This window comes from Naegleria gruberi (genome assembly GCF_000004985.1).
Source record: "Naegleria gruberi genomic scaffold NAEGRscaffold_14, whole genome shotgun sequence".
NCBI lineage: Eukaryota > Heterolobosea > Eutetramitea > Acrasida > Naegleriidae > Naegleria > Naegleria gruberi.
In genome coordinates this window covers 747900-772427 of record NW_003163313.1, presented here as the reverse complement: position 1 = coordinate 772427, position 24528 = coordinate 747900, and the positions used below count along the sequence as shown (strand labels likewise).

The 24528-nt window shown below is 33.6% G+C and overlaps 10 protein-coding genes across 10 annotated transcripts; 4 read left to right on the top strand and 6 right to left on the bottom strand.

The window, feature by feature from the left end:
- Positions 1 to 2773: 2773 nt before the first annotated feature.
- On the top strand, positions 2774 to 3385 carry NAEGRDRAFT_65615 (uncharacterized protein; the record flags this gene model as incomplete). The annotated part of the gene is made up of 1 exon (XM_002679370.1): positions 2774 to 3385. The coding sequence occupies one exon, from the start codon at positions 2774 to 2776 to the stop codon at positions 3383 to 3385; it is 612 nt and encodes a 203-aa protein (XP_002679416.1).
- Positions 3386 to 3426: 41 nt separating this feature from the next.
- On the bottom strand, positions 3427 to 4451 carry NAEGRDRAFT_65614 (uncharacterized protein; the record flags this gene model as incomplete). The annotated part of the gene is made up of 3 exons (XM_002679252.1): positions 3427 to 3474; positions 3740 to 4079; positions 4117 to 4451. 3 exons carry the CDS (start codon positions 4449 to 4451, stop codon positions 3427 to 3429), a joined length of 723 nt encoding a protein of 240 aa, XP_002679298.1.
- Positions 4452 to 8173: 3722 nt separating this feature from the next.
- Positions 8174 to 8809, bottom strand: NAEGRDRAFT_65612 (uncharacterized protein; the record flags this gene model as incomplete). The annotated part of the gene is made up of 1 exon (XM_002679251.1): positions 8174 to 8809. One exon carries the CDS (start codon positions 8807 to 8809, stop codon positions 8174 to 8176), a length of 636 nt encoding a protein of 211 aa, XP_002679297.1.
- A 235-nt stretch (positions 8810 to 9044) lies between these two features.
- NAEGRDRAFT_65611 (uncharacterized protein) lies at positions 9045 to 11072 on the bottom strand (the record flags this gene model as incomplete). Its single annotated transcript, XM_002679250.1, has 7 exons — positions 9045 to 9350; positions 9409 to 9687; positions 9832 to 10151; positions 10198 to 10294; positions 10385 to 10417; positions 10495 to 10819; positions 10876 to 11072. The coding sequence occupies 7 exons, from the start codon at positions 11070 to 11072 to the stop codon at positions 9045 to 9047; spliced, it is 1557 nt and encodes a 518-aa protein (XP_002679296.1).
- A 1169-nt stretch (positions 11073 to 12241) lies between these two features.
- Positions 12242 to 13159, bottom strand: NAEGRDRAFT_79133 (GCN5-related N-acetyltransferase). Its single transcript, XM_002679249.1, has one exon. It carries the CDS (start codon positions 13087 to 13089, stop codon positions 12415 to 12417), a length of 675 nt encoding a protein of 224 aa, XP_002679295.1. The 5' UTR covers positions 13090 to 13159; the 3' UTR covers positions 12242 to 12414.
- A 110-nt stretch (positions 13160 to 13269) lies between these two features.
- NAEGRDRAFT_79132 (uncharacterized protein) lies at positions 13270 to 14836 on the bottom strand. The gene has a single exon (XM_002679248.1). The coding sequence runs from the start codon at positions 14697 to 14699 to the stop codon at positions 13302 to 13304; it is 1398 nt and encodes a 465-aa protein (XP_002679294.1). The 5' UTR covers positions 14700 to 14836; the 3' UTR covers positions 13270 to 13301.
- A 313-nt stretch (positions 14837 to 15149) lies between these two features.
- NAEGRDRAFT_57561 (uncharacterized protein) lies at positions 15150 to 16684 on the bottom strand (the record flags this gene model as incomplete). Its single annotated transcript, XM_002679247.1, has 1 exon — positions 15150 to 16684. The coding sequence occupies one exon, from the start codon at positions 16682 to 16684 to the stop codon at positions 15170 to 15172; it is 1515 nt and encodes a 504-aa protein (XP_002679293.1). The 3' UTR covers positions 15150 to 15169.
- A 236-nt stretch (positions 16685 to 16920) lies between these two features.
- On the top strand, positions 16921 to 19590 carry NAEGRDRAFT_65607 (uncharacterized protein; the record flags this gene model as incomplete). Its single annotated transcript, XM_002679369.1, has 3 exons — positions 16921 to 17965; positions 18010 to 18426; positions 18473 to 19590. The coding sequence occupies 3 exons, from the start codon at positions 16921 to 16923 to the stop codon at positions 19588 to 19590; spliced, it is 2580 nt and encodes an 859-aa protein (XP_002679415.1).
- Positions 19591 to 20124: 534 nt separating this feature from the next.
- On the top strand, positions 20125 to 21749 carry NAEGRDRAFT_79130 (RGS-domain-containing protein; the record flags this gene model as incomplete). Its single annotated transcript, XM_002679368.1, has 1 exon — positions 20125 to 21749. One exon carries the CDS (start codon positions 20125 to 20127, stop codon positions 21730 to 21732), a length of 1608 nt encoding a protein of 535 aa, XP_002679414.1. The 3' UTR covers positions 21733 to 21749.
- A 367-nt stretch (positions 21750 to 22116) lies between these two features.
- Positions 22117 to 23595, top strand: NAEGRDRAFT_47792 (uncharacterized protein; the record flags this gene model as incomplete). Its single annotated transcript, XM_002679367.1, has 1 exon — positions 22117 to 23595. One exon carries the CDS (start codon positions 22117 to 22119, stop codon positions 23593 to 23595), a length of 1479 nt encoding a protein of 492 aa, XP_002679413.1.
- Between the last annotated feature and the right edge of the window lie 933 nt (positions 23596 to 24528).

The window sequence follows — 24528 nt, the reverse complement described above, 5'->3', positions numbered from 1 at the left end:
AATTTCAATGAAATTGATATCATGATATGTAGACACTCTAATTAACATATGGTATCAATTTCATGAATATTGGCTCAGTAGATAAAGAGTTGTCAACTCTATCACTATACTATAGAACTTTGACATAAAATCAAAGATTATGCCATTTATATACATCTATACACGTTTTGAAACAACTTGTAGAATATGCTCCATCTCATTCATTTTACAAAATATAATACAAGTATCAAATATGAATACACTACCCTTGATGAGGAGAACAATCTGTGAAAGTTTCCTATTCATGGCTCAATATCTTCAAGTCAACTAAGGAACATCTAAGGTAGTAAATAGGGAAGTATCTTATTTTCAAAATTAAGTTTTACTATAATTCTACAATTATTGAATAATGAAATACTTATACAAGAATCATATATTCAATTGTTATATTCATGTCAATAATCAGTGAAGGTGACACTTCTTCCACCTTAGTATACCCTTCTCAATATCTAGACTGTCAATTCCACTGAAACTTGAAATACTACCTGTTTAGATGGTAATATGAGGACTCTCCATAGTAACATGTATGTGAAATTGAGTATTGGCACTTTTCATATTGTTATATTTATAGGGATGGTATCCAACAGGGTCTGTTCACAATATTAAATATTGAAACTCATTCTTTATGGCATATGTGATGTCTAGAAGTGTTTTTGATGATATAAATCTTTTTTAAAGCACTTTGGCGGAGTTGACACTGTTTAGTTACAAATACATGACATTTGGACCATAGTTTACATTTAATCTCAGTCATTTCGACGAGTTATTGATTAATTCCACCACCATTATGTTTCTCATACGTTCTACTACAGTTTATATTTCAAGAGTGATTTCTGTGTAGATTATTATAATCGTAATTAGCATGCAATACCAATAAAACTCAATAGAAGAGTTAATTCATCTCATTTTCAAATAGATTATTCAATATAGAACACATCTAGATAGTTTCCAGATCATAAAAGTCAAGCTACTATATATGGTCTTTGATTAAATTTAAAAATAGACTGCCGTTAATTACTGGAATCTTGATTCAAAGCTTGATGAGCAAGCTATTGATTGAAATCAAACCGATTATTGAATATTGATTATTGAATTGGTGAATAATCACTCTTGATAATGTTACTTATTCATATTGCATGCAAATCAACCTGATTCAATCTACAAAGGTTGGTAGTTGCACCACTTCGTGGCGAAACTACCCATCCACGATCAATCAACATTTGATTCACTTCCATTCAACTCAATTTGACCGTTATAATCAATAAATCAATGAAATGTTCCTTTATTAGCAATACCAACACAATCCAATGAGTAGATTCACGTCCCAAACATTTGACTTCTAAAAGTCCATATTTCAAAAGTTAGTACTGACCTGTTTATATATCTATCAATACAAGAAATGAAAACATCAAATTTACATCATTTATAGATGATAAGAAATATAATCAATGATATGAATCTTCAATAAGTAATCTCTTAAATAACCCAAATAAATCAACTCTGAATCCTAACCAAACCCACATCAGCCGTATATTGTGCCCCATTACAATCACCATCTTTTGACATCATTTGTGATATATATTGTTAATGTATTTAAGGAGAAAAGCTTAATAAATAGGGGTTGACATGGGATCCAAACCCAAAAAAATAAGGTGGTAATAATGAATAAGTTAGTAAAATCACCTTGAATCGATCACTCGTCCCTTAATTGACGATCCGGCATACAACCACTGAACCAACAGTGCTATAGCTTTAATTTCTAGAAATGCTTCATATGAAGAACCAAGTGGTTGTATGACCTGGAATTGTCGGCTTCTATTAAGAACAACAATTAACAACAAATAACAACAAGAATTGTATCATTATATGATAATAACAATAATTTATTAAACAATATGGAAGGGAGAAGTTGCTCCCTCACCAAATGATGAGGGGAAGATTCAACTTGATGAACAAGAGATGGTACCTCCACCATCTACTTAAATTCAGTATCATTGAAGATTATCCTGATGATCTTGATAAATAGATTCATACATCGGAAAAGTGTTGGAAGCAGAGTAATTTGGCGTTGTATTTTGATAATCGTAATATTTTAAAGGGTTAAAAATGGAGTTAATTAATGCGATTATCAAAATAATGGCTTTAAATCCATGGCTATTAGCACTGCCAACAAGCAAATAACTTGTGGAGTGAGAAACATTACCACTTCCACCTTCTAAATAATATTAATAAATATTATTTACTTGTTCCTTAATGATCTTAATGATATCGGAATAAGTGCGCACCGTAATTAAAGATAGTTTCACACTTGTTCAACACAGCTATTAAGCAACAGAAAATTAACAAGTTTAACACCAATTCAAATACAAAATACTCAACAATTACTGAATTAAATGCAAATATCCCAACGTCATTTTGTAGAGAATTAAGTTGAACCTATGCGATTTTTCACCTTTTGCCAAATGGTTGCGTATCTAGCAAGCCCCCCCAAGAGAACAAAAAACACAGAAATATTGAGGTAAAACGAGTTGATTATCTCCATTATTTGATAGCAACCAATATTAAAATTATATATCAGCATGTAGCCGTGAACATTTCCTATCTAATGATATATATTGATGTATATGAAGTCTTATAAATAATGATGTTTTAAGAGCGCAAATTAATATCCACACCCTTTAAATTTGAAACTAACAGTTATTTGACAGTTTTAAACAAACATTTCAAGAATGAAATGAATGGAATGAAATTCGAAAGTGAGATGGTGAATATCACATTACCATTTAACATTTCATCTTTCTTGAAAACTAATTCAATCAAGTCACCAATCAAGTATAGATGGATTATTCAAAAAAATACAGATACCGTTGCAATTGCAAATCAACCTGGAAAGATGATATCTATCAATTCAGTTGTAAATAATTTACAACTTGATCCTTCACCTCAATCATATTCGAAATATTTATTCGATATTGAGATGAAACAATACGACAGTCAGGCAGCTTATGTTTGTGCAAACATTGGATCAGCATCATTGGAAACTGATTGTTCGATTTCTATCAAGAATAATCAAATAGCAACTTGTGAATGCTCAACATTAGGATATAATCTTGCAATTCTTGAATACAAATCAATTGAACCAACTCCATCAGCTTCCTCTTCATCTAATTCAAAAGTAATTGTCAAAAAACCTGCAACTAGCAATCCATTAATGTGGTTATTAATGTTACTAGTCCTCATTCCACTAACTGCCCTACTAATTGCAGTAATTATTTGGTTTGTAGTAAAGAAAGTCGGTAAAGATAAGAACAATACAAGAGATCCACACTCATACATGCAAATGTAAGAAAGCAGTTCTACAATTGAATTGAAGCATGTTTAATCTCTTCAAATAATGGTTTGGAAATACGAACCTCGGATACCTCTTACTCCAATCTCTTATTGATTTAAGATTTTGAAATTGTTTATTATTGACAGAACCAACTATGTAAATTTCAATTATTTGTCCTGCTGTTGGAATTATTTTCATATCGTATGCCTCAGCCACGGCTTGATAATATGAAATTGGAGTGGTGTGTATAACTTTGAAAGGTTGGTCCTTGGTTGAGTCAATTTCATAATAACTAAAGAAGGGAGTTTGTCGGCCGGCTGATATTTGATCACCACCAAATGTAATTTGTCCAACAAAACTACCACATACCCAAAAGGAAGAAGCAGATGACTTGACAACCTTATTTATGAATGACCCTCCAGTTCCTCCTTGTTGTAGAACTTGCCTTTTTCTCAAAGTCATTGAATTTGGGCTAGTGAAAAGAGCAGCAAAAGGAACCATGTCGCATTGAGGTGGAAGAATCAACAAGGACTCATCTGCAAATGTTAATCTGTCAGTATTCTGCTGCGAGTGAGAACATTGAGCATTACCAACTACAATAAATGTATCATCTACTAAATTTGTTAAACCTCTCCATGCAATGAAATTGTCTACAATGGAATGTACAACATGAACACCACTGCCTAGTCTTTCCGGATTCAAGCCTAATCTTGTTACGAATGTTCCTGGTGCAAATGTTGTCTTACCTGACTGAGTCATAATCTCGACCTAAATTTCTAACAGTTACATAAATCCCGAATGATGAAGCAGTCGCTGAGAATATATCTAATTGTTTTGATGAATAGAGGCAATCCTTTGCAGCAATTTCATTTGAGGGTTTGTTTGATACAATATACCTAACCGCACACATAAAGTTGGACGACGGATTCAACGTATCCAATTTGGTGGTATTGTCATTAAAAAAGATTGTTCCTGATTGAAAACCATTAACAATACCCCAGTAACCGTGTTGACCTTCATCCCAATAGTCTGGATAAAAATCATACAATTCACCCATATAATCTTCCACTGAGAACTCCATATCTATAGGTTTAGGTCTAAGTTCACTGTTGCACAATGTTTCAAGCTACTCTGATTGGCGGAAATTGAAGGTTCTTGAAATTGTGGCAGAATCAACCATTATGGCATCGGTAGGCTCCAAAAATACCTTTAAACTTAAAAAACTAATTTAGCACTGTATGATGCATCATAGGAGTGCCATGACTTTACTTTGCTTTTGATAGATGCTACCCAAATCAACTTTCCTCGGACACTCACAGAGCTGAAAGAGCTGAAGATGCAGTACTTTTACCAAACAAAAAATGAATTCAACATAATTCATTGGCTTTATTAGAAAGTAGTAATAGATAATCTCTACTTGAACATATTCCTAATGGTTAATAATTCTTTCGAAATTACACTGAAGGAAGGTCTTTCAACAATTGATTCTCGCCAACATTTTTCCATCAATTCGAATAGAGCACTCAAACCATTCGAATATCTTTCAAATGAGTCTTCTCTGTATTGCATATCAATTTTTGCATCATCATTAATGAAATATTCAAATATCCATTCACGTAATTCAGTCGAATCCAAAGAAATCTTTGGAATGGGCAAACGTAATCCTTCTGTAACCAATTTTGGAACTAGAATATAAGAAGAGTCAACCAATGTGGCAAATTGTTTGATTTCCTCACTTTTCATAAATCTGGTAAACTTTGGATTAGTGGAATAGGAAGAATCGTAGAGAAGAGTTTCGTCAAATATTAATTGCCACATAATAATTGAAAAACTGAAAACATCAATTGTTTGATTGTAATCCTTTCCAAGTAACATTTCAGGAGCAATGAAATACAGAGTTCCTATGTTGGTTGTTTTGGAGCTCTTTCCAGAATCTTTGGATAATTTCGATAATCCAAAATCGCAAACTTTGGGAATTAAATCATTTGTAAGGAGAATGTTAGCTGGTTTTAAATCTCTGTGATGAATGACAATGTCACCCTTTCCAGTATGTAGATAGTTCATTCCATTGGCTATTCCTATCAAGATTGAGATTTTCATTGGGATTGTAATGTGTCGAGTTTTGATTTTACAATTGTAAATGAAAGAATCCAAACTTCCACCAGACATGTACTCAGTGACCATGAATCTGGTTGTGTCAGTAACACAAACCCCATAGAATCCAACAATGTTGGGATGTCTCATGGATGAAAGGATGCTTGCTTCTTTTTCAAATTCATTGGATTCAAGATCGTCGCTGTCAATCTTGACAGTTTTAAGAGCAACTTCGTGCATTGAAAACATTCCACGATAAACAACTCCCATTCCTCCTTCTCCTATTTTTGAAATGATTTTGATATCCTCTACCTTTATCATCCAATCCTTCATGTAAAACTTGTTTTGTAATTCAGAGGTGTATAATTGTTCCAATTCAATCAATCTTTGATTCAATTCCACTTCTGCTTGCTCCTTCTTGTCTAATATTTTGAGTTTGCTCTTCATTTTCCTAATCTTGAAAAAGGCAAACAAGGAAATTACAATAACAATTACTGAAATTATTAAAAATCCAAAGAAAATAAATGGTAGAATGCTATACCAACTGAAACCACATCCATACACTGATTGGTTGTTGATTTGATTTTTAACTACCATGTCATACCAATAGCTAGGTTTGCATTCCATTGGTTCGACTGTGAAAGTTTCTGAAACTGAATAGGTGAATGATTTTAACACATCAAAACTCAAGGTAATAGTAAATGTAAATTTCTTTCTCTCTTTGGAATTACTGTAAAATGTTGCCATGATATTTTTTCTATATGAAGATCCTTCAAAATCAATGACAGCTCCATCTACCTTAATATCAATACTTATTGGACTATTGTCTATGAAATCGCTGTGCAAATACCTGTACGTTTCTGAAAGAGAGAATTGAATCTCTACACGTTCTCCAAAATTTACATTGAATGTCTTTTCCTTAATATTATTGGAATTTGTAATATTCAACTTAAAATTGTCAGGAAATGATTTGTAATTACTTAATAATTTCTCACCATTAGGTCCAGTTTCATAATTATCTTGAAAATCAACAAGTTCAACATCGTATACTCTAAAATAAGTAGAAACTGAATAAATGGCTCCTCCGTAATGAGCTCTGTTTCCAATAAAATCTGTTAGAACTGGAATGCTAACGTATTTACTTTTAAAGGAAAAGATAGCTCCTCCCAACATGGTTGCTGAATTATTTAGGAATTTAGAACTCTCAATAGAAGCTGCAAGGAATGAACTTGTGTCTAATGTGGCTATTGCTCCACCAATCTTGGCTGTATTATTAAAAAATACCTAATTACATGAATGGTCAACTTTCAATTAGCTCAAGAATACTTACATCATCATTACTATTATAAATCGTCGAATGACTTGTCAAAATTGCTCCACCAAGACCTTGATTAGCTCTATTATTAATGAAGGAACAATTAGCAGTGGTCAGAATGGATTGTCTCTGAAAAATTGCTCCTCCACCCAACTCCTCTCTATTTTGTACATTAGAGACATTCAACCTTACAAATTCATTATTAATAAAAACTGAATTCTCAATGACAGCTGCATAAATATTGGCCAAGTAGAGAGCTGGACCTCCAGAATGATTGGCATTATCAGAAAATGAACAATTTTTAAAGTATGAATTGATTCCTGCTCCAATCAATCGTACAGCTCCATCCACAATGTTATTTCTAAAAACTGAATCATACACAGTAAGAGCTGAAGGGGAATATGACGAAACGTACAGAATACTTCCCTGATCCTTACTCACTGAAGAGAAATATCCATCAAAAATAGAGTTTCTTATACTTATTATTGAATTATCCTTCACCAACAAGATTGAATCATAAAAAGATGATGAAATTACAAACAATTGTCTGTAATTAATTGATACTCCAAAGACAGTTTCAAGTCCAATAGTCAATAAACTATTTCTAAATATTGAGTTTCTAATAAATGTTTTCGGATATTTCAAACCATCAGTCTGAACAGAAAATCTTCCATTAATTTGACAATTATCAATTTCTAAAGAAGATGATGCTATTACGAACACTGTAGAATAACCAGTGGTCCTCACATTGTTAAATACGATTTGTTTCGAAATAATAATCATGAAATTGGAAGAAACTACATTTTCCAAAATGACACTTTCCTGTGATCCATCAACAGAGAAATCTCCAATTAATGTCAAATTAGAAACTGTTAATTTCAAATAGGATGAGTGTGTATCAATATTACATGTAAATTTTAGAGTTTCATTGTTTCCGATAATTTCCAATTCCTTGACGAAAGTTGGAATATTTTTCAAAGTACATTTTGTAATATCGGAAAGTAAAATTATCCTCACTATTGTTGTGTTATTATTCTGCAGAACTGATAACAGTGCATTGGATATTGAATCACAGGGAAGATTCGGATTGGAACAATTAGTTTGGTTTCGTCCAATTTTTGGTTCAACAAAAAGAATCGAATTTTGAGCGGAAGAAAGAGAAGAAAGAAAACAAATTATGATAATAATGATGAGAAGGAGGATTTGTGCATATTTCATATTGCGGAATTTTTTTTAACTTGGTTTTTGCTTTGAAGCTTGTTAAAATTTTGGCGGCAAAATTTCATATCAATCAAAATTATTTCAAGAATTTTAAAGAAAGTTTAATTTGATTGGATTGTAAATCCTTCAATTTATTGTAAAATAAATATTCAGAATTTATTAAATATAAAATTTCAATTTCCAAATGTGCAAATATTTTCCGAAAATGGAAACATAAAATCACTAGCCATTGGACTTCTTCTATATTCATACACATAAATTAACTCTGCCTTCACTCTCTCTCCAACAATTTTATACATTTGCAATGGAATTTGAATTTCACTCGTGTGATTAGTTTCCACATAATAATCAATTACCATATTAGTCACAATTTTGTTATCATATCGATTACAGAGAGCAATATTCCGAGTAAGGACATTGAGGCAATTCTTTTCAATGCCAGAATATTTCATTCCTGTGAAAATTTGAGATCTCCAAGGGTCCATTTCAGAATTCTTTAAATTTGCTTTTAATTTTTTGACACATGTCCATTGTCCTAATTTGGATTGTTCAGAGAAGGTGTAGAGAGTGTCGTTGGATTGGAAGTAAAAGTACTCTTGACGTAATCCTTGTGGTGTTGTGAGTTTGTGTGAATATTGACCTTTCGAATGGTCGACGTAAATGTTAGTTTCGTATTTTGATGATTTTGAATAGGTGAACATGCGCATACAGTATTGATCAAGGAGATCCAATGTTGGCTCATAGCTGGAGGCAAGAACAACGATCGAAGCAATCAAAAGTGTCAAGAGAAGTGTTTTGAGTTGTGACATTTTTTTTTAATTTATCCTAATGAAAATTGTAATCTCAGGATTTTCCATCCAAATGATTGGTTGCCTCTTTATCCTTAGCATTTTGGTTTTCCATTCAATTGATTTTTCAACTTTATCAATAAATTGAATAGACCTAAAGTGTGACAGTGAAGAGTTTACAAACTCATATCTTCAAAGATTTTGGAGTTGTCTTTGTTCTTTCTTCCAATAATAAGTTAAATAATAATAACTTTATTTAATTATCAGTTATGCTTTTTTCAGTCTTTTTTCTTCTCTTGGTTGAGTAATTCACCAGCTCACTTACATCATTAGCCAATGATTTGCCATTTGTTTCGTATGGCAAAATATGTCCCATGACGAAAGCAATCAGACATGAGCCACCATAAATAGCTACTGGAATGACTGGATTGATTTTTGACAGCATGGTTGCAATGTATGGAGTGGCAATAGCTGCAATTCTTGAACTTGCACTTGCCATTCCTGTTCCAAGAGATCGAATATTGGTCGGGAAAGCCTCAGGAGTATAGACCCAAAGAGCACACTTTACAAAAATTGTAATTTTGTTTGAATTTCACAAATGTGAATTGTAAAATACTTACAGTTGCACCCATAATTGAAGCTCTTGCACCAACTGCATAGATGGTTAATAACCAGGTTTCTGTTGGAATGGCTAAACATCCTAGGAATAAACCAGTCGAAAGGAAAAGTAAACTAATTGTCTTCTTTCTTCCAAATGTGTTAATTACAGAATAGGCAAATAATAATCCTGGTAACTCAGCTCCAGAAACAATAATGGTATTAATGTAGACAGAGAGCTTGCTAGTATTGTTTCCAAAATAATTTGGAGTAATGACCACAACTCCATAATAAGCCAATGCCTTAAATTTTCAAAGTTTCCAATAATTTGTTGATTATTTCCACAATTCACATTTCCAATTCATCAAGTGATTTAATTTTCCACAAATTATCATCATCATAATTGTAAACTCATTAAAATCTCAATAAAATCAATCAAAACTCACACCAATAAACCACAAGATTAAAATGAGAAGACTACTGAACCACAATGGTTTTGTGAAAAAGAGTAAGATAGATCCTCCCTTCTTCTTGGTTGCATTTTCATCAACTTTCAATTTTCCTTCAAACATTGGTCGATTATTCCACCAAGCAAGACGTTTGAAAACTCGTTCTGCCTTTTCAACATTTCCTTTCAATACCAAAACTCGAGGTGATTCTGGAAGAAATGGAACGAAAAATAACATGATTACGTTTGGTAAACAACTGACTCCAACAAGATATCTCCAACCATAATCTCCAAATATTTCAGGAAATCCCAAGAATACTAATTTTCACAACATGTTAAAAATGTGGTAAATTTCAAAACTCACCCAAAGCCATCACTGAGGTCAACACAGTTCCCACAGTCCAGAAAACTTCAATCAATAATAAGAAGAAACCTCTCGATTTGTTTGGCAAGAATTCAGTCTTAATTTTTCAATAACAAATTTGGTTCACATTTACAAATATTTTACAAAATTAAATCATCTAATCTAAATATCAATGAAGAAAACTTACAAATAATGAAAATGGGGCATGACTTCCACCAACCTGTCAAAAAGTCAAGAAAATTCAGAAAATTCATATAAAACAAATTCAAATAATTCACACAATTCAACAAAACTTACTCCAAATCCAACAAAGAATCTAACCACTACCAATGACCAGAAATTAGGACAGAATGCACTTCCTAATCCAAATATCGAACAAATTGTAAAAATTGCCACAATACCAATCTTTCTTCCAAATCTGTCACAAATAAATCCCCAAAATGATGAACCAATCAACATGCCAGCAAACACAATGCCACCAATCGTTGCCTCTTCAGCCGATCCCAAATTCCAAATATCCCTCACAGCAGGCATTATAAAGCTCAATAACATAATTTCACATGCATCAGCCATCCAAGCAATTCCACACACAAACAACAAGATAATTTGAAATTTTCCAACTCTGTGCACACAATTAATTTTCATTCATTCACATTCATACATCAGAAGAATACAAACCCCATCCATTCAATGGCATCATCAACACTTATAAACTTTTCATCACCGTTAATATTTGCTTCCGATGATGAAAAGTTTCCTTCATCGTGATGATTATTTGATGCAATTCCATTGTAATTTTCATAATGATCATGATTTAAAGAGACCTCTTCGGAAGAGTTCATTCTTGTGGATAACAGCAGAGAATTTTCTTCCATTTTTTTAGAACTATTAATTGGTGGAGTTGAGGAGTTTATTGTTGTCCGAAAGATTTTTCCTTCCATTATATGGAGAATGAGAATTTTGTAAATTTATTGTTTTGTAAATAAATGTATTGTAATGATATAATTATAATAAATTATTTAATACAATTTAATAGATTAGAGATGTGTGAAATTTTTATTGTGAATTTTCAAATCAACAATTTTTCACAACATTCAATATTTCCTTCCAAAAGGGTTCAAGAATTTCCAGCATTTTGTTAGTTTCATACTCAACAGGAAATACAGATTATTCCTTGTGATGTATCCGTTGTTCGAAGCTTGAATCAAACATTCATCAAATTATTGTGCCTCACACAGGTGTTGATAACAATTTTCACACAAACATTCAAACATTAGAAAGTGAATATTGAAAATTTTAGGTCGTGTCCCAAATGGTTGAGAAGTACATTTGCCTTAATTTGTAGCTTTTTTCTCAAATGAGAGGTCAATTAAGGAAGGGAGGTTAATTGGATCCAAATTTGATTGAACTTGATGTTACAACCAGAACGCACTCACAAGCAAATAAATCGCCTCAACATTCAACAACATCACCAAATTTAAACAAATACCTCAATAATAACTCACACAACATGACCACAGCTACTACATCATCATCGTCGTTCAGCAACATGTTTGCTGGTGGAGGAGGAGGAAACAACAACCTTCAAGACCATCATTTGCATCAAGATGGTCTTGCAGGAAGGTTTTGATCACAGAAGGGATATGAAAGGCTGGAGAGAAAGAGCAGCTGGTGGAGCTTTGGTAACTTGGCTCACTTCTAAGGTGATTGGATTCGATTTCAAGGGATTAGGTTCCATTATTCTCCACTCCATCAAGACTAAGCAATATTTGGAAGAGCAATCAGAAAACTGCCCAAAACTTTCTTTATCAATGGCGATACCAATGTAATTAGTTTTGTTGTAGCCAAGAAGGATGAATTAGTGTCGACGACCAATAAGAGAACTTCCAAATTATTCCAATTTTTCTCTCCTGAAAATATGATCCTTCTGCAGAAGTTCAATGGTTGAACATACAGTGAGTCAATGGAATGGATGAATCATGTGATGGTTTGAGAGTTTTGAGATTGTCTTGGAAGTTGATGAAATTATTGATCAAGTAATTTTAAATAATTTAGAAATAATTTATTGTAATTCTTTGGTAAAGATTGATTCCAGTACCGAGACCAATCTTGGAATGTGTGCCCAACCAGTTGTCTTTGAGTTTAAGAATGGATTCAGAATGACCAAAGGTTTTGATGTGATGATAATAAAAATAAATATTAATTTCAAATTATTGTTTAATAATTTGAAAATTCCTTAGCAAATTGAACCATAGATCCATTCACACGAGAATCCGATGATAAACAACCTTCTACCAACTCGATCACCATACAATATTGGGCAGGGATATCTTGATAGGGAACACTAATTCCAAACTCCCTCATCAGACGATATCCAAATCTTGGATAATAGTGTTCGTGACCAACCAGGACCACAGAAGTAAAACCAAGTTCTTTGGCACGTTTGTGAGCCTCCCTCATCAATAAACTTCCAATTCCCATCTTGTGATATTGTGGTTTGATGGCCAGGGGAGCCAAACACAGTGAAATAATAGATTCCTGTTGTTGTTTTTCCTCTGTACTTGTTGTTAATGATGTTAGATTGTTATTAGTAGAACATTCCGATGATGATTGTTGCTGATGATGAGGTACAAGCAGACATTTAGTCAACAAGGCAAATCCAACAATTTCATCCTCCAACTCTGCTACCAAGGACAACTCTGGAATAAAGGAAGATTCCTCTGGAGGTGCCTGATACAACTTTTCAACAAGGAATTGTTCTCTATGATCACTATGTGGTTCCTTTTCAAAGGCTTTTTCAACAAGAGAGAAAATTTGAAGAGCAGATTTAGATTCCACTCTCAAATCGCAACTTCTCACAACAAGTTTGTTGAGTAATTCCTCCTTCATCATGATGATAATATTTTCTCCTTTTCAATTCTTTTACCCCTTCGCCATCAAGCTCGAAAATGATGTCTCAAGCCATTTAATTTTTTTTGTTGGTTTTCCCTCTCAAAAATGCCAGTTTTTGTAAACTCTAGAAAAAAAAACAAAAAATGTTCCTTGAAAATATTTTCATCATCAAGCACCATGATCACGTAATTTAAATCAATAATTTATTAATACTATATACAAGCTGATTCTTCATTGGAAATGATACTTCCACGTGAATAATAATAATCCTCATCAGAGGCAATAATAGAAACGTCCTTATACATTTCGCAGGAAAGTAATCTCGACTTCATCAACAATTCGGAGGCTGTAAACAAACACTTTTCAAAGATAAAGTATGAACAATCGGATGTAGCTACAACTTCCTTGATATTTACAGTAGTGGTCACTCCATCCAAATTCAAAATTTCATTCAATTCGGAACCATTGATGGTATAAACTCTTCTCTTATTAACAACCAAATAGTAGAAGGAGTAGCCACAATAGAGTTGAATATTCTCCATTCCATACTTTTCAACAAAGGCTTGCACATTGACTTGTGCACGAACAGTCAGAGGAGACAAATCACACTCACTCAAAATTGTTGATTTGTCTTTCATTGCGTAGGTTGTTTCATACATGTGGGAAGGTGTGATGGAATGAACAGAGTCCATGAGGATGTGGAATGGTCTTTCCTTTGTTGCAAAATAGACATTACCACTTTCTGCTAACACAACAAGTCCCTTATCAGCATGTTTAAACTTTTTGATAACTTCATCACGTTTGAAAATTTCACATCCTGGAACGAGGTAATTGGCTGGATTGGAATTGGCATTCATTTCACCACAAGCAAAAATCTTCCAATTATCAACAACAAGTGAACTGGAGAATGTGGATGCACTCACAACAGTAATCTTGGAATTATCTCTTTGTAGGAATTCCATCTTGACAGATCTTTTAAAGCCCTTGTCCATTGCAACATCAAATGTTTGTTCAAAGAATGAATGTCCTGCACAGAATACCTTATTACCATCACAAACAACAACAGAGTGGAACCAACCAGCAGCAAGTCCATCAATGGTCTTGACATCTTCTGGAAGTTGAATTTCTCTTAATCTTGGAATATTTTCTTCAGTTTCTGGGAAACCAAGTTGTGAATAATTGTTAAAACCCATTCCATATAACTTGTTGGAGTGTGTTACCATGATTATGTGAGACCTGCCTGTTGCAACAAATTTGATATCCTTCAGCACACGAGATGCAATTTCTGCTTGTTCATCTTCATCTAAATCAGCAGTGTTCTTCTGTTCGACTTCCGTTACTGGGCCCATAGGATAGCTATCAATATCATCCTTACTTATTATTCCTCTACCTAATTGACCTTTATCATTTTGACCCATAGAAAACATGTGAGTGAAATCTAACGAGTCTGACATTGATGAGGAGAAACTACGTTCATGAATGTTAGCATCTTTTACTTCTTGGTCCCTCAAATGCTTTACTCTATTCTTACTGCTATTCATTCTACTGGAGCTAGCACCATGTCTTGGCGAGCTTTCATTGTGAGTTCTATTCGATTGTCTATTACCCATCTTGATTAGTTTTTTTAGTTTGTGGAATGTGTTTCACAAGATAAACCGTTAAAGAAAAATGTGTGAATAGTTGTCAAGTATTGGTTGTGACTGGAATGTGTACTGATTGACTGTATGACACGAATTGAGGTTGTTAGTTTTTATTTATTATTATTAAAGAGACAAACACTGAAATTGTGTTTTGTCATTTAGATAGAGCAACCTGATGATTGAATAGAGACTGAGAGATACTGTCAACTGTGGTCACAAACTGTCTTAACAGTTTTAACATTAATAGCCTAATGCAATTACATATCTTGATGCTTATCTCTTCACTTGCAACTATTGCCTTACCAATAAAAACTAGCTCCAACATCCTTTTAAGAAATTAAAAAGGTATTTTCTCTTAATTCTCCAAACTTTTCTATTGCTGAAATTAAATTACGAGAAGAGTTCTTTAATTATTTGAATTAAATATGTTACAAACATTTTTATTGTTGTGTTTTGACTTGAAGCTTCTTACTAGCCATCAAGAATTGTTTAAATTTGAAGTGCAAATCATTGAGCGAAGTCATTGCAACTTCCTTTTGAATATCTTCAAAGAGATTTTCCTTGAGATAGGTCTCTGCTTCATTAATTGAAAAGTCGTCAATTCTATTTTTCAAACATTCATGCAATGCACCACTGACAAGAATTGGATACTCACCAATATCTTCATCCAAATATTCGGCAAATATTTCAAAGGCAAGAATGTACTTTTCCTTTTCAAAATCTCTTACTGCCTTTGGATCTCCCTTATTCTTGGCAAGTTTATCCATCATTTCATTTTGTTTTTCACACAAATGAGTATAGCTAACAGTTTTCTCAATAAAATGGAAAAGGTCAATTCCGTGACCTTCCATCTTACAAAACTCTTTGAATTTTGATTTCATTACTTCATCTTCCATTGTGTCTAACAACATGAATGCAGTTGCCTTCTTTAACTTTTTTGATGTGTTTCCTTCCTTCTTGATGGCCATTGCAAAGACAACAAAGACAGTTGGCACGACAACTACCAAGGCAATTACAACCAAAACCAAGTTTACAATACTAGAAATGAAAATATAAGAATTCTTAGATTCGGCCATATCATTCGAATAATCCAACATGGATTGTAAGAAAGTATCGTAAGCAACTTGTTGACTGATATATTCAGATGACTTGAGAATATTCAGAGCTTGACCTCCATAACCATTGCCAACAAGTGTCAGAATTTCATCATCCATTTTCTTAGTTGGAACGTCAACTCCATTCAGAGTATAAATCTTTGAAGGTAAAACTTGTTTCAATGTGGAAAGTAGATTAGTAACATTCTGATAATTAACATAATATGATTCTGTATAGGCTGTTCTATTTTCATAAGCTGTCAGTTTAACAGCACATTCGGTTTTTTCAGTAAACGAAACTAAATCACCTCTATTCAATAACAGATCAGTATCAACCGAAGTCTGTAACGTATACGAATTAATTACAACAGCAGCAATAGCAATAAAAGCAATGGAATTGACAAACATGGCCACCACTGACAATAATCTCATAGTATTCAACTTGATTATTCCACAACATGTTTTAATTCTGAGTTTAGTTTGAGATGAAAGTGATTGAGCACTAGTAGTCTTACTGAAAATACTTGTACTTTCTGTTTTATCTTCTTGAATGGCTATGGTTGTAGCTATGTGTTCATCACGTGATGCGAAAGTTGTCTTCTTTTTAAGTGGAGGTTGAGTTGATGATTCTGTATTGGAAGTTTGGTGACTCGTTATCATTGGATTGTGGGAATCACTTGTTAGAGTGTTGGTAGTGGTCTCTGGAGATACGATTATTTGTAGCTCAGAAGCATGGTGGTGATGGTCTTGAGACATTTTTTGAAAGATATCGAAAGTAGACGAATGACAATGGGAACGATTAAAGGATTGGTCTTGAGATGTTGAAGGTATACCGATTCCATGACGGCAATTCCATATCATCTTATCGCCACTTTCATTCTTTTGTCAACTTCCATGTATGGAATGTCGGGTTCAGGTTTAGAATAATTTTTATATTGGTATCTGCATTCTTTGTTAAGTTTCTTACTCCTTGAACGTTATCTAATCTCCTTTTCGAAATTTGACCAACATCAATAGATTCGGTATTTAAACTTGGTGATAAATCTTATTGAATGACATGTCTACTATGCAATTATTCGATACTTTACAAAAAAATAATGCAGCGAACAATATTGGTGGTATGCCTATTCCTCCTCGGTTTGGCATTCTCAGTTGTTGCTCATAGCAGATTTCCTCATACATTGGATGGTTTAAATTTGTTGGATAAACCATCATCATCAGCTGCAAGAACACTTTCGAATAATGCAAAACTTCTTGTAGACATTAAAATTCATGATAATGTCATCCTTTCCGATTTTCATTTAGACCAATTAAATAGAATTGTTTTCGGTCCAAGTAGCAGCAACATTCGTACCGAAAGATTAGAAACTGTCAGTGGAACAGATAACAGAGTGTTTAGAACTAGACTCTCATTACAAAGAATTGATGAAATTAAAAGCGAATCCTCCTACAGACAATACATTTACAGAATTGAAAGAGTTAGCAATGAGAAGAGAATTTTGTTTCCTCAATTTTCTATGGACAGTTTGAGATTTTCCAAACTCAGAGTTGTAATGAATAGTGAATTTGAAGAAAAATTGCCACTCTTCCTTTCCAAGATGAATACCAAATTCAATCATGAGTTTGCTACTCAATTGATTGAAAGTTCTGTGAGAAGAAGTTCTGAGAGTATTAATGAAATTCTTGCAAGTTCTTCAATTTTGATTGAAGAAAGAGGAAGAATGTTTTCAATTTCCTTGGTTGATGGAGATGCAAGCTTGTGGAATAACAATGGTAAAAGGAGTGCCTTGATGAGTCACATGTCAGATTTCTTAATGAGCAACATTTTAGATAATGAAGATGTAGACTATGTTGAAAGAGAATTTTCTCAATCATTATTATTGTACGGCTCCAATAATGTTGTTCAATACAATCGTAAGGTTAATGTTTCGAGATTTGCTTGGGATAATGGTGTAACTGGAAAGGGTGAGATTGTGAATATTGTTGATTCAGGTCTTGATTACAGTCATTGTTTCTTCTCTTCTCCAAATGAAGATTATTCTACTTTGAATACCAAAAATAGAAAGGTTGTACTTTACGAGAGAGGTACAACAGGAGATTTTTACGATGCCAATGGTCATGGTACTCACTGTTCTGGAATTAGTAAGTTGTTGTTTTCATTCTTTGTTATTTTACCTTAATAATAGTTGCTGGTCAACCAAGTTCAACTTCAGGAATTGATAATGATATGGGTATTGCCAAAGATGCTAAAATTCACATGATTGATTCTGGTATTACACTTTTCTTCTCAGTTTCCAACATGACATCTTACTTGATTAGGGCTTATGCCAGTGGTGCAAGAATTTCCAGCAACAGTTGGGGAAATACCAATAATTTAGATTGCCAATTTGATTGTGATTGCTATGAAGCCAAATCCAATCTTTCCAAACCAGTGAAGGATGAGTATTGTCTTCAACAATATGGTTTAAGATGTTGTGAACTTGGTAACACTTATGAAACACTCTCTGCACAAATTGATGAATTCACCAATGCCAATGATGAAATGTTAGTTGTCTTTGCTGCTGGTAATAGTGGTTACTATGGACAGGAAAAGTCTGTTATTTGTAAGTATATTGTTCACTTGGTAAATTGTAACAATTTTTGAACTAGCTCCATCTACTGCCAAGAATTGTATCTCAGTTGGTGCTGCCTATGCCACATCTGATGAATACACCAGATATGAACCAAATATCAATACAACACTTTACAATCATGACAATTTGGGCTATTTTTCAGCAAGAGGTCCAACATTTGATAATAGATTTAAGCCTGACATTGTAGCTCCTGGAGTGAAAATTTGGAGTGCTAGAAGTTATATTCCATTCTGTGATTCAACTGGGCTAACTCAGAAGACAGGAACTAGTATGGCCTGTCCAGCTATCTCAGGTGTTTCTGCTCTGGTTAGAGAATACTTCCTTCAAAATAGCAAGCAAAGATTGGTCAACCTTGATTTGATTAATAAGAATCCAAATCAAACATTGAGTGGCATGCTTGTAAAGGGTTTTGTTATTCACTCTGGAGAGAAGTTGATGGGTACAGTCAAGTTGGATGGTGTTTTCACAAACGAAAACAATTATCGTGATCTATCCAAAGAGAAAACTCCAAACAAGTACACAGGTTACGGTAGAGTGAATATTGCCAATACAATGAAGTTTTCAGATAAGGATTCCAATCCAGATCTATTCACAATCAATAGACAGAAAATCAATGTTGCCTCAAACATTACCATCACAATGAAGTTGACCAATAATTTGGCAAGCTCCAATCCATTGAAAGTTACACTCACCTGGTTTGATTTGAAAGGTACACCTGTTAGCTCATCCACCAACTCAGCCAAAGTGCTAATCAACAATTTAGATCTCTCAGTTTCCATCAAGGATGATTCCTCCTCCTCACCAATTCATACTCTCTGCTACGGTAATCAACAATGTAACTATGGAAACATTCAAGATTCCTCCCTAATTGATGATAGAAACAATGTCGAATCACTCACCATTAACATTCCTCCAAACACCTCCAATTCATCCTCATCGATTATTATTAATATCAGATCATCGGAGAAGAATGTTGGTTCTCAAAACTTTGCTCTCTTAATTAGTGGATATAATTTGCAAGTTTCCTCTGTTGAAATTCCTCCAGAACCTGTCCTTAGTCATACCTCATCCATTCACAACTTCACTGCCTCATACTTGGTGATTGCAATGATGATCATTTTCTTCTTCTTTTAAATAAATAAAATTTGTTTTATTACAATTTTAAAAAAAAGGCGCCAAGATGAATGAGGGTGAATTCTTGCTGCTTAAAAAAACCGTTAATTGCAAAGCCTCAATTTGGGCACGTATCTTTGCATGAATTAAAATTTAATTGATGATCTTCACATCTTATTATACAACCTAACAATTAATACATGATGAAGACTAGGTTAACTTTCATTATAATTTCTATCTACAGTGTGGGTTGAATACAAATGTCGGTTAGTCTGCAGAAGAAAAGCAAATGTCTTTCCGAGTAGAATCTACTGTATACCGTATCTTGTGATATTATTTGAGCAACACTTTCCTGTTGTGTTATTAGCATCTAGTTCCTAAATATGAGATTTGCTAGTTGAACGGATGGTTCACAAAATTAAGCTCAAAACGTTTAAAAAAGGCAAATTCAATATAAGGAAACCAAATCCCAATGCCGAGTGATGTTTGGATCTAACTACGTAGAGAGAGGGGACATTTGGAGGTGGGAGATAGATGAATACCAACACACAAAAAATGTCTTCTTCGTTATCTTCTACTTCGTCGCCTGAAGGTGATCATCCATCTTCAACACCCCCATCACAAACAATTGAAACCATTCAGAATCATCAAGACAATCCTTCTACTTCAACATCTATTGAACTAAAGGATTTGAAAAAGATTGACGAAGAACAAGCTCAAGAGAAAGTTTGTATCACTGTCAATACTCACAATGAGGAACAAACTAAAATTGAGGATGAAGACGACGAAGATGACGATGCCTGTAGTGATGCCGATAGTATTGTGGTACACTTTGCTAGAAGATTTGTCACTAAACCATTAACCTTATCTTCAATTAAACCACAACAACAACAATATAGAATGAGTAGAGCCCAAAACAATACTCCACAAACACCAGGTGATAAAAGAGTCTCGTTTGCTCAACCACAAAAACCTACAGTTGAATCAATATTCAGTAAGACAACAGCCAAGTCGGGCAAGTCTACCGTCTCTTCGGTGACATTTCGTATTCCTACATGTTGTGGTATAATAGAACTGAATCTTGTCAGAATTCTCTCACTGTTTGGTATGCTTATCAATATTGCTGCTTTTATAGCTGTGGCTGTAATTGTTGGAAATGCTTTCAAATTGGATGCCCAGAAGGAAACCTATATGCTCCTCAAGAGAACAGACTACTTGCAACTCTATCACGATATTGACTGTACTGTAAGAGTAGCTGCAGCCACTGGAAACCAGAGTCTGGTTGGGGAATATTATATAAAGCGAGCCCTTGCCAATACCACCCTAGTAGAGCTTGCACTAACTTTGCCTAATGGAACTGTGAAACCATCCGAATATTTGAATACGCAAATAACTACTTTGAATGATCTAGTTATGGATTATGTGGCTATTGGAGACATGATATCTGCAAGGGAAAAAAGAAAATCATTCCAATACTATTCAGCAGATACTATAACCCAACTTTTCTTAATCAAAGTACAAAAAGAAATTGTCAAACTTGCAAATGAGAAGAAAGAGTATTTAAGGATGGCAAGCGCTGTGAACATGGGTTTAGTTTTGTTTGGTGTAATTGTTAGTGTTCCAATAGTTATTTTAATCTTTGCCATGGCATTGACTACTGAAGTTACAAGCACAAGAAAACTCCGAAAAGCTGCTCATATTATGATAATGGAAACTGTTGGAAGTGATAAGTATAATGCTTTATTCAGAGCTTTCTGTGATAGAGAAAATTGTTTGGATTCATTTACCTTGTTGGACAATTGCCACTCTTACAAGGAACTCTGTGAGGAAGCCCACTACTTGAGAGGTGTTGCTGAACAAAAGAGCAAGAATACGAAAATTAGCGATATTGAGGAAATTGAGAAAGTTGAGGAATTGGAAAGAAACAAATACGAAGTTGCTTTCAAGATATTTACTGAATTCATTGATGTAAATGGAGAAACACCATTCAAAACAAGCACTGCTCTTCAAGAACGAGTTAAAACAAGATTGGATGAATTCTCATCTTCTAGCATTTTAGAAGACGACTTGTTTGATGAATTGCAAAAGAGTGTTTGCGAATCAATGGCAGAACCATTTATGAAATTCAAACAAGAAATTAAACAAAAGAAAAAGAGAAAATAAAAACTGTAAATTTCAATTGTAAATCAATAATTGTAAACCCACAAAAATATCTTCCATACATGTCGTTTGGATAATCACCAATAGAATCTCGTTAAATACAATACCAAATCAAAAACGATGACAGACAAGTGTTCTACAACAATTTTGAAAAATTCTTCCAATCTTGTTTCTTGAGCAAGTTTAGTAACAGTTTGACAAACATTGATGGCCGCGATATTCTCAATAGAGAAACAAGTTACCACAACCCATTCTGTCAACAAACTTCCAAACATTGAACCAAGATGCCAAATAACCTCATCGCACACCAAGGAGCTAGAAAGCTCTTAAACAAGATATCACAACATTATTCGAAAGTCATCCACACTCAAAAAAAACAATCAACACATGAAACCATACCTTCTCCTCTTCACATTAGCATCTCTCTATCTGATGCTATCCACAGTAGTTGGCCAGCAATGTACCTCCAACTATGTCTCGGGTATTACAGCTGCTGATGCTGCCTCATCAAAAGCTTCCTCACTCGTTTGCCCAACTGGTTCAATTAATGGTTTCAGTTTTACAGGAAATCGTACCTGTATTTCAATTCCTAATACTATCCTTCCAAATTACGTTGGTATGTCCTGTGCAGGCAGTTCTTCTGCTTGTCAAGCCAATTGGTTGGGTTGTGCTGCCAGAACTCAAACTTGTGAATATCGTAGAACTAGAATTTTAGGTGATTATTGCACTCATAGAGAAAATTGCGTTGGTAGTTTTGGAAGTGCTTCTGCTTACACTAATTGTGTTAATAATCAATGTGTCAGTTTCAAAGTCCTGCCAGTTGTCAATGTTGAAGGTGGTGCCTGCTTGGAAAAATCATTGAACGAAACAACAAATATTGTAAACGATTGTGCAACAGGTTTCTACTGTTATCAAGGCGCCTGTCTCAAGATGGCATATAATAGCGATGAAGGAGGTCCTTGTGAAACAATTTCAGGTGGCGTTCGTGTTTTTTGTAAAGAAAATTCTGGGTTGACTTGTATCAGTAACGTTTGTTACAAACCAACAATTTTACAATTAGGTCAAAATTGTTCTGGACTTCCAGTTTCAACTGTTTGTGCAGATGGATTGTATTGTAGAAAGGAAAATATTGATAGTGCTGCCAAGACCTGTCAAAAGCCATCTGTCTATGGTGAATTTTGTGAAACTCCTTCAGATTGTTACAAATTGCCAATTCTTCAAATGAGATGTGCTAAGAATAAGTGTATTAGAAGATGGCATCTTCTTGATGGTGAAGCATGTGATAAGAATGATGACTGTTTCAATAATTATTGTGAAAATCTTAAATGTTCATCGACAGTTGTCACATGTTCAACTGCCAAAGCATGTCCTAGCTCATCTGATTTGAAATGTGGATGTGGTGGTTTGTCTAGTGCTAGTCCATTCAATGGAACTTGTGTTCAACCATGTAATGGTTTTAGAGAAGATTTTTATGCTTGTGCCTATAATAATGGAGTTGATGAATTGACAAGTGGCATGACATCAACTATTTCATATCAACCTGTTGATGCCAATTCAACTGTCATTACCAAGTTGTGTTCAAAGCAATATGCTAATATGATTAAGTGTTATAAGAAAGCTTGGACTGATGCTGGAATGGCTGACGTTTCTGCATTGACAACTCTTTCTGGTCTAGATGTCACTGGTCAACCTCAAATTCCTACAAACTTGACACTTCCAGTTGTTGGTAGAAATTTGACTTCACCATCACCTAAAGTTGCTGTTTCAGTTTCTTTGGTTTTCTATGCAAGTGAAGCAACTTTCATTACCACTAGCTTGCCATTTGTCTTTGCTTTGCTTTTCATTTGTCTTTCATTCGTGTTGTAAACCAAAATTGGTTTTCATTCAAAATTTAAATAAAATTCACAAATTGTAAAAAAAAGAATATTTTTTTAATCATTAAAAAATTTAAAAAACCAATTGAATTCAAAAGGCATCTCCTTCCTTTTCGAGATTTGGATGGGTTCACCTTGGATATTCAAATTTTTCAATTTGTAATGTAATCTTTGAGTTTCTTCTAAATTAAAATTCTGTGAATAAGAAATCGAAAGACTATTGAGTTTGTCAGCTATTTCCAAAAATTGAATTATTGAAATATTTGTAAATTCATTATCTTCCAGAAAAAGATCCAATTTTTCACTTTTTTCACTTCTTTGGAAGGATTTGAAAAATTCAATAATTCCTTCATCTGTAATTTTACAATTTTTTGCTTCCAATTTTGAAATTTGTAATTTTCCCAAATTGGAAATTCCATTACCAATTGGATTTTCTGAAATATTCAACTTTTTCAAATTGCTTAATTTTGAAATACTTTCACAGCAGGTTTCAGTTAAATCATTCTTGAAAATTTCCAATTCTCTTAGATTCAAATTTCCACAAAATTCATCAACTGCTTGCTGATCGTTGATTAAATTAGAATTGACATATAATCTCTCTAAAGAATGACATTTGGCAAGATGACGAATTCCACTTCCAATGAAATTAGAACCCAAAAATAATTCCTTTAAAAATTTCAAATTTCCAAAATTTCTCAAACCTTCCTCTTCAATACAATTTTTGGGCAAGTGAAGAAAAATTAAATTTTCCATTTGGGAAAGATAATTTGCTCCCATAATTTTAATTTTGTTGTTGGATAAATTTAAATATTCTAATTTGTAAAGTTTGGGAAAATTTTGTAAACCTTCATCGCTAATACAATTATTGGAAAGATCTAATTTTGATAAATTTGAAAGTAAATTCAAGTAATTAGCTCCTTCATTT